Source organism: Psammomys obesus, unplaced genomic scaffold, assembly GCF_907164565.1.
Source record: "Psammomys obesus unplaced genomic scaffold, mPsaObe1.curated_primary_1811, whole genome shotgun sequence".
Taxonomy (NCBI): domain Eukaryota; kingdom Metazoa; phylum Chordata; class Mammalia; order Rodentia; family Muridae; genus Psammomys; species Psammomys obesus.
The window spans coordinates 10,197,891-10,208,123 of NW_026596073.1; the positions used below are offsets into that span (position 1 = coordinate 10,197,891).

Here is a 10,233-nt window from a genome sequence, read left to right on the forward strand (position 1 = left end):
GGAAAAGATCTTCATCAACCCTGCATTTGACAGAGGGCTAATATCTTGAATATATAAAGAATTCAAGAAATTGGACATCAACAAATCAAGTAATTCAATTAAAAATGGGGTACAGAGCTAAGCAGAGGATTCTCAACAGAGGAATATAGAATGGCAGAGAAACACTTAAGGAAATGCTCAACATCCTGAGTCATCAGGGAAATACAAATCAAAACAACCCTGAGATTTCACCTTACACCCATCAGAATGGCTAAGATCAAGAACTCAAGTGACAACACATGCTGGAGAGGATGTGGAGAAAGGGGAACCCTTCTCCATTGCTGGTGGAAATGTAACCTCGTACAACAACTTTGGAAATCAACTGGAGCTTTCTCAGATAATTGGGAATAGCACTTCCTCAAGATCCAGCAATACCGCTCCCGGGCATATACCCAAAAGTTGCCCCACTATTCAATTAGGACATTTGCTCAACCATGTTCATAGCAGCTTTATTTGTAATAGCAATAATCTGGAATTTTGTTCATTTTTAATTTTTTTTTAAAATTTCTTCAAACATTTTCTATCTTAGTGACTTTTCCTTTATTGCTGTTCAGACCAAAATGAACTATTCCTTCCTTTCTAAAAGTAGATTTCATTTTTAGTTTATTTTGTTAAATTATGTGTGTGTGTGCTCTGTATGGATAAGGTGATGTATCATATTTCAGCATAAGGAGCACTGCAGAGGTGGTTTGGGGGCTCAGAGCCACTGAGTGGCTAAGAAAATCGCTGGTGTCAGAGGACTGGAGGAGCTCAGTTCTCAGCAGCTGTGTTTGCTGGCTCGCAACTGGCCATAACTCCCTTAAACACAGCTCCAGCAGCTCCCATACCGTCTCTGGCTTCTGTGAGCATGTGACACACGTGGCATACTTTAGCATATGCACACACACACTCATACACAAATGCACACACACAAGCATACGAACACACATAGTGCAAATGCATGATCACACAAATGCGATGCAGGCAAGCACATGCACATAACCCATAAATAAAATAATATTTATATTTTAGCATAACAGACACCTTTGCAGTGACATTCAGAAGAGCAATTCAGTGAATGCCAATGTTTCTGGTTACATTAGTGACTGAGTTCCCTTCTGCTTTTCTTTTCACAGTTTAAATGCTGTGGCTTGGCCAAAGGACCTGAAGACTGGGGATCTAATTTTCAAGCTGCAAGAGAGTCATGTAAATGTACAGAACCTCCTTGTTCAACTTATCAGAATACTAATGTTTATTCACAGGTGAGAAAAAGATTTACTTTGGCGCAATAAGTAGTTCTGCTATATTTTTTTCCCAGTGGCCTTCTCTATAAAAACTTAAAATACAGCAACCACCAGAAGAACTGAAATATGAAATATGCAATTATACAAATATACAGCTAATCCTTATTAAATATAAAAGAAGATATTTTTAAAAATGAACGTGTTTTTGTCTATGAGCTTAGCATCATTTAAAACCAACTTTCAATGGTCAAAGTTCAGCCAAGTGCAAATTAACATAAAAGTTAATTTTTTTTTCTGTCTTTGGTGACTACAGTTACTATCCTCTAATTTTTTTATCTTAGTAAACGTTCTGGAAATTAATATTTTTACTTCCTTTTTCAAAAGTCAGTCTTTTTCTTTTTCTTAGTCATAAGACATTTTCCCAAGAACCCATGTAAGTATAAACAAAAGTTTTATTTAGGACTTTAGTTTCCAGATGTTAAATATATTTGTTACTCTATCTACTTATCATTAAAATTGAGAAATTGTTTTGAATATGCAAAATTGATTTAAAAGGTGAGTGTCTATCTTCCATGTATTATATACAATTTAGGCATCTGACTTGTAGTTTCCACTTTCCACTTTTTATGTATTTTTTTAATAAAAAATTTATGACTACTTATCAAATAGTTATTGAGTACCTCCTGTAATCCAGGCTATCTGGAGATCCATTCTTCATTCACATTTGATTCTGAAAATCAGTATGGTATAAATCATAGGGTATAAAATCTCTGCTCATGGAATCTGACTGTCGAATAGGGGAGAGAGAGAAGAATAGCCAGGCAGCTTTGAAAGATAACTAAAATGCTTGAGCTGGAGACAACACAAGTGTTATGGTGGTCCCCATCTAAGTTAACCGTTGAAGTTCCAAATATGGGCTCATGTGACACCTGACATGTATTCCCTCACCATAAGGCTTTTCACTAAGCTGTTTCTGCTGCCTGGAAAGGCTTAGTGCAAACAGGAAAATTGTCATTAATGTTTAATTTTTTTTTTTTTTTTACTGCTGTTCTTCAGAGACTACTTTATATTAATTATACCTTTGTAGCATCATAAAGGCTTTAACATCTGATTATAATCTAGTCAGGAGAGAGCCACAAAAGCTACTGCAGCCCACAATAAATAAGTGTCTAGGATACCCAAAGATTATTTCCAATTTATCATTGTTCTTATTTACCAATTGTGGTATCATTAATAAATGAAAGAAAACACCAAATTATAGAGAAGACATCCTCTTCTCTAGACTACTGTCCTTGATCTCTTGAGGGCTATCGAGGCTCTGGTCTGAAGGAGCATTGGCGTCACTCATATTTACAGTAATTCATGGGGAGAAGTTACCAGATGACAATATTATTGTGTCATTTCACTGTCAAAATAATAGCAATTAGATCTCTTTTATTCTAACATTTTACAAGTCTCTCTGATTCCCTCCTGTGTACCAAAATTAGCAACACATTATTTCCAAGTTAGAATGGAAATCATTATCTGGTACCAGCGAATGTATGTATCTTCCCCTTAGGATGATGAGGAAATTCACAGACTCTGTTGACATGAATCTCTACTTCCTATGAAAGACTCAGGAAAGATGATTTTCCTCAAGATATATTCTGAAAAGCACTTATAAAATGATCTTTCCTGAAAGTTCACACATAAGTCTTTTGAGTCTAAGCCAACAGCTGCCCTAGCACCCTACAAGGAAGGTCATACATTCATTGACTACTTCTAGCTGCCGTGTGTCATTTGCAAGTCTGGAAAAATAAACAATCTGCAATGGACATCATTCATGGCTCCTTTTATTTTCTTCCCTCCCTTCTGCCAAGCTAACCTTATTTTCTTGGGTGTAGGAAGACAGGGATATGATGAATATGAATCAGTAGATGCAGTCATTCATCTCCCTCTTGCCCCAACTGCCAGGACAGTCTCAGATGTTTACTCCTTTGGACTAGATGTGAAGGAAGAAGTCCATTACATTAAGGAATGGAGCTGCGGAAAGACCTTTCCAACCTTGGATATTTTGTTTTTCTGCTTCTAGCAAGTAGAATGATTTCGGTCAGTCTTCATAAACATATGGGTGCCACAGGGATGACATAGTTCATTACATAGTTCATAAATAACATTGTGCAGTTTTTCCATTTTACAAAGTTATCCTTGTAATTGTTGGAATGTTTAAAATTTGTATGAAATGTTTTAGAATTTGATTTCCAGGCTGTTTTGAATACATTTCAAGTTAATGTATTAGAGAAACAACTTTCTAAACTCTTTTTCTTAAAGTAATATCAGAAAAGCACACATAGTGGATCTTTTAAAGATAAAAATAGTGGTCTTATTTCTTAATTAAATGATTTGAAATTCTTTGTTTTTAAGAGGAAAATCTACTCTACATTTAGCCATAACCTCAGCAGTAGATTTCCCTCATTCAGGTCACAAGCCCACATAATCCATGATTTTTTGTTTATGAATATTATAGCTTGGAGATATATTGTTACATATTTACTTATAAATTTCTTTTCAAAATTTCACCAGGTCGTATTAACTCCCCCCCCCCCCTTTTTGATTCCCTGGATTCTGCTGGAGGTTTGGTTATGAGTCTTAATATCCACTTTGATACACTGCGAGGTAGAGTCTTTCAGAGGCCCTCTGCGGTAGGCTCCTGTCCTGTTACTTGATTGCTCCTATATCCAATGTCCATCCCATTTGTCTTTCTAAGTGAGGATTGATCATCTTACCCTGGGTTCTCTTTCTTATTTATCTTCTTTAGGTGCATAGATTTCAGTATATTTATCCTATCTTATAGCTCTATATAAGTGAGTATCTACCATGTGTGTCTTTCTGCCTTTGGGATACAGTTTGTCATTTTATTATATCTTAATACTTAAAACAATTTTTAAATTTAAATATATTTTGGTCATATTATTTTCATCCCTAAGTTCTTCCAGATCCACTCTCTCACCTTACCCTCCCACGTTTAAGTACTTTTTCCAAAAACAAACAAATAAAAATCCAGTACAACAGCAAGACCCCCAAGAAACAAAAACAACTCCCCTTCCCCCACCAAATTGTAACCAAATAAACACACACACACACACACACACACACACACACACACACACAAACTGTGGAGTCTGTTATTTGATGGTCAACTTCTCCTGCATATGAGGTGTGTCCAGGAGTGGTTGATATGCCTGGTGTCTCTCTATTGAGTATCCCGTCTCAACCATCAGGAGCTATGTAGCTAAAGGTTAAAAAAGAATGGCTCAAATGATCTTTAGAGTGAAGGCTAGGAGTAGAAGAATAATAGTTCAATTTATTTTTGTTGATTTTGGCACTAATATAAAAAGTCTACCGGAAGTATTAAAACCAATATGAGATAAAAGTTTCACTAAAAGCAATGCTTCTTTCTTTTTTCTTTTGTAAACAGACCTGTCTTGGTTTTATAAAAGATATGGTTGAAAAGAACATCATTATAGTCATTGGAATTGCTTTTGGACTGGCAGTTATCGAGGTACAGTATAACAGCGCGATTGTCTCTGCATTCATTCCACTCTTCATTACTTGTAACAATGAAGAGCCAAATAAGAGTGTTTCAAAAGCACCTGGTATACATGGCCAGCATGTAGCATCTCTTTGAATCAATTCTTGAGTCTGGAACAGGTAGGATTATAGTCCTCTAAACCAAGAAGTACTGAGGCTTGATAGCTATACAATTCTTAGTTGTAGGTATCCTTTTTGCATCAAAACTGGTACAAGTGTTAAAATTTCCTGATGTGGGGCAGAAAGCAGAAAACAAACACGAAGGAACAGCCCTCAAAGTTGCTTATTTCTAGCCACCATCTTGAAGCAGGACATAAAAGCTAAAGTCAAAGAAATGAGTAAATGCTTTCTTGTCACTCTTTCTAGAGAAATCCAAGAACTATGAACAGTAGATGTCATTTCCTTGCCTTTTCTCAGCTTAGGTACTATAAACAGACTTGGAGATGTTTCCAGGAAAGCTCTGAGTGAGGCAAGAGTATCACTTCATCATTTCAATTATTGATGTTGAAAAATACATTCTCTATTGGATTTTTATCTTGATAGACTTTCCTGGCATTTCTTTTTATAACTTGAAGAATAACTTTTATATTGCCTCCATATACTTGCCAAGAAGATGAAATAAAACATTTTCAAAGGAGCATTTATGAATTATCTCAGATCTTGAAAAATATAGATATCAAATGAGTCAGAGTCACTCATGAGCTTATGTCAATACAGTAGCAAGAATTAAAACACTGTGTGGTATCTCCCTGCTAATCTCTGCTGAATGACATTTGCTTCAGTCTCATGGAATTCTGGGCAATATTGTTTGGGTTCTTTAGTAGACTGCAGCCTCCTGTTTCATCAGTGCTTGGTAGGAATTTTTGCCTGAGACTAAAGTAATATAATTTCTAAGTGGTTCCTGCTGGAATTTCTCAGCCAAATATCACAAAAGACTAGGTACTACTAGCATCTAAAAAATATTACTTTCTCATAGCCCAAATTAAACAGGTTATGCTGATAGAGCAAGGATTTCTTTGTATCTGATGGTCAAAGTCAGAAGTTACTTTGCTTTAGGTCTATTTCTGTTGATTCTGCCATTTGTCTCCTGCCCTTTGTTCATTTGCTTTATATTCTGGCTTCATGCCAATTTAAAAATTAGAGACATTGGCTACAAAGGTGAGAAAAGACTCACATATGTACTCATGTCATATAAACACATGGCACACATTCACTTGTGCTTCGACAGAGTTGAATTTAAACGAGTGATCATGCCTGAGAATATAGCTTGGTGGTGGAGCATGAGGACAACACGACCAGAGACCTGGGTTTACTCACTAAATAACTAAGATTGGGTTAGCAGGCCTTAAATGAGGTTAAGCATTACATTTCATGCTGGACTCAAATTTAGAGAGACGGCTATGACAGAATAGAGCTCACGTATGCTTTTAAGAGGTTTGTTGAAGCTGAGCCAATAGTAACATGACTGGTTGGAAAGATTGGTGGCTTACATATTGTAGCCAAAGTTATTGCCAAGAATCTTAACAGATCTAGTGGAAAATAGGATTGTAAGAGAAATAGCACATATCAATATTTTGTGAACTCGATATACTCCTTTTACTTGTTACACACTCAGGGACATTATTAATTCTCCTATATGTCTTTCCAGTGAAATACCTGAATAAAACCATTATGTTCAGTAATTTACCACTATGGAGTTAGAATGGAGCTGTTATTATGTGTAACCATTAGTGAGATGGTTAAATGGCGATGTCTGTACTAAACATAGATATGGTGAATAGTTGATTGAAAGAACTGTTGGATATGTTTCTTGTTTCATTTCTCAATCTAAAGTCTGCCTTCCCTCTAGAGTTTGATGTAAAGGAAAATATTTGATGCCTTATTCGAAGGAGACCTTTGCAAATGGTCCTCTGTTACCCAGTCAGTAGAACTATGCCCCCAGTGAGACTTTAGTCTTAGAGTCATTCAGTACACAAGTCTCTTAGCACTTTTCTTTTTTGCTTCCTAATTCAAGGGAACATGAAGATGCATAGAGAGAAAAATCTCTTTTTATAAACATTTTAAAAGAAATAGAAGTAGTTTTCCACAGACCTAATACAGAAAATATACATAGACTAGCCTCTCAGGAACAACAACAACAAAAATCATATTGATATTTAGGCTTTAGGTGGAAGTTTTGTTAAGACTGTGTACCTAAGAGTGCATATTAGAAACTCAAACAAGGTGCTCATACTTGATTCTGAAAAAGAAATCATCTGTGGATGTTTGGATTCCTTATCTAGAGTTAAATAAGCAGATTATTATTCTTATTAAAGAGTTGTCAGCATTTTTCGGTTTTACCTTAACTAAACCAAAAAAAAATTGTCATATGACAGAATATTCATCACTTAATAGGATGAAAGTTAGCTTCACAGGAGGTCCCAGGAACAAAGCAATTGTTTTACCACATTTGAAAAAAACAGCTTCTGCATGCGGGAGTCTGTGAAGAAACACTGAGTGTCAAGTTTGCCTTGAGTCTTAGTACACGTATCATAAAATGATGAACATATTTTATGGACATAAATATTCTTAACAGATGTAAAGAAATGAAGGAAGTGTGCTCTTAGTAATAAAACATTGATATAAACAACCGTTCAAATGTGTTTCGTTCAGTTCTTCAGTCTAAAGCTTTTTCTATCTCGATGGGTGATAGGCGTCTATCTCACGGCAATGAAGGCTATAGATGCTGTAGCTCGATATTTTGGACATTTTCTTTATTTTTTGTGCCCCATGCTTTAGAGAACTGCTATATACTTGGATTTTGTGTGTTGTTTTGTTTTGTTTTTCTTTTAAGACAGAAAAAAATTGGCAACAGTTTTCATCTGAATTATGTTTCTAGGAAGATATTAGTGAGAAAATTAACACAGTTCTAATGGCGCCTTCTTCCCCGCCCCCCAGGCCTCCTTTCAAAGGAGACAGGGAAGGGTACAATTTCCATTGATCCTGCACGCAGCTTGTTTCTATCTTTTGCACATCAAAAAGCAAAACATTCAAGTCACCAAGTACAAAGCCAATTAGAGCTAGTTCCAAGGTTCCTTACTTTTGGAGATGGAATTCACGCCCTAGATTTTCAGTTGTGTTTTGTTACTTCAAAAGGAACTTCCGGAGTTAACCTATTACCCATAATTTATAAGTGCTTTTCTTCTTCAAAAATTACTTCCCCCCCCCCACTTCTAAGCATTGCCTAAAACTTTAGCAGGAGAAATTTTAGACCCCTTGATTTCTGTGCAGATGATCCAAACCAGATGACCATGGTTTTTCAATGCAATCAATAAGTGTATTTACTGCGCAGGTTGGCGGTACCCTGAGCTCAGAGGGAAATGTTTACTGAAAAATGTGTGTCTGCTACAAGAGGAGAGAATCCTGTAGTAGTAGCTGGTACTGCACAATTAAGCAGGGTCATTGAAGACTGAGTGACAAACTGAAAAGCCCCCATTTCTCTCTCTCACAGAGAGAGAGAGAGAGAGAGAGAGATCTGCAATCAGTCTTCCGTATTGCCCTGTTCCACTGCAGTCTAATTTCCCATAAGACAGTCAATAGACATCTTCCCTTTTCCGTGTGATCCTTTACAGTCCACATTAATCCTGTGCTTTTTTTTTTTTTTTTTTTTTCTAGATTCTTGGTTTGGTGTTTTCTATGGTGCTGTACTGCCAGATTGGGAGCAAGTGAACCTGAGCACTTACCAAGTTATCATAAATACCATTTCCGTTTTTGCTTTGGGTTTGTAACGTTAAATTCACAAGCACTGTAAATATCAGGAGCAAATGTCTTATTTGAATGTCTCGCCTAGGTTGGCTACAGATATCTTCACATATAGTCAGCATATTTAAATGTGAGGGACATAATAAAAATGGCTGTTTACTTTTTCTCAGAATAAAATGTGTTTGTGTCGAAGCTTTTTTTTTTTGGTGTCTGGTCATTGTGTTCAGGTGGTTCTGTGCCTCTAGTAACACTCATCTGTGGCTTCGCAGTGCAATAACCACATTTCTAAGTGACAAGATTGTAGAAAACAGGGCAATGAATCTGGGATTTTTCAAAAACACAGGTATATCAAGTGCTGATGATGAGATTGTCTGCAGTTGAAATAATTAAGAATGGTCCAGCTGTGTAAATCACCATCTTTAAAAAAAAAATTTGTGCCTCTATGGTGCAGGTGAATTCTGAGCACAAAAACCAACCAACCAAAGAAAAAACTACCCAGAACAACAAACAAAACCGGTGCCCATACCCCAACCTTAGAACCTCCTCTACCTCTCTGGATCTTCCTATGGGACACAACAGTTAAAACAACATTTTTTTTCTAGTTTGTGGAAATATGTTTTTAATTTTACATTCTGCTGAAATATAACATACAGTGAAATTAATAACTTGTAAGTGTGAAACTCTGGGGTTGTGCGTACGCCTGTGTGAGCACTGTCCAATGAGGCTGTTCTTAGTACACCGCATTGCTTCCTAATGCTACCTCCCAGTTCTTTCAGTCAGAGAGGAGTATTCACATGCGCATTTCTTTACAAATCTCTGCACCGAGGTCTGCTGGAGCTTCAAACCCGTGACAGTGGGAGTGTTTGTTCAAAGTGACAGCCAAGGAGTAGGAAACTTGGGACATGCTTGATGAATTGCAAACCCTCCTCTAGGGTCCCCCATCAATGACAAAAGTAATAGTTCTTCTGTGGGAATGTGCCATCTGCCAAGGACTCTATAGCAAAAGGTTCACTTATTGTCTCACCTTTCCCCACACTTCCCAATAAAGTAGACACCATCACTGCACCCATTTTTCGGGTGAGACAATGAAGGCCTAGCGAAGTGACTCAAACAGTTTGTGATTGGCAGAAGAAAGATTCTTGACTGAAGCCTCCCAAAACCCAAAGTTCAAGTTGGCTTTCTGATAGCACACCAGCCCATTAATTTGTCATATTTTTATAATTACTGTTTTGTTCATGCCTGTGGTGTATCAAAACTCTGAAGACAGCATTTTTTATTTGTGCTTATATCCATAGTACATAGTGGTTAGCACAGAATGTGTACACAGTAAATTATAGCTAAAAGTTATAGATTTACTGAGTACTTTCTCAACCTCTAAACATCTTCTCCACACTTTACACAGAACAATCCTCTTATGTATTACTAGCCCTGTTTTCAATTAAGAAAACCATGGCCTAGAAAGGCTAATTCAACAGCAAGTGAAGGAATTGTGACTGGGTCCAAATGACTCAGGACCTATACTTTTTATGTCATAGTATCTAAAGTAGTTGTGATCATTCAGTAGCATACAAGAGAAATATGATAGATTCTTTCCCTTCTTCTGAGCATGAGGGAAGCCAAAGAAGGCAGTTTTTTTACAAGAACAACTTACAGTATTTTT

General features: G+C 36.7%; 1 protein-coding gene across 1 annotated transcript in view; it reads left to right on the top strand.

Annotated features, from left to right (window-relative positions):
* Positions 1-8,765, top strand: part of Tspan8 (tetraspanin 8) — a 33,206-nt gene extending 24,441 nt beyond the window's left edge. The window contains exons 6-8 of the mRNA XM_055625828.1: positions 1,155-1,280; positions 4,720-4,803; positions 8,487-8,765. Coding sequence (XP_055481803.1) covers positions 1,155-1,280; positions 4,720-4,803; positions 8,487-8,540 — 264 coding nt within the window. The 3' untranslated portion in view covers positions 8,541-8,765. The remainder of the gene's footprint in view (positions 1-1,154; positions 1,281-4,719; positions 4,804-8,486) is intronic.
* Positions 8,766-10,233: the final 1,468 nt, after the last annotated feature.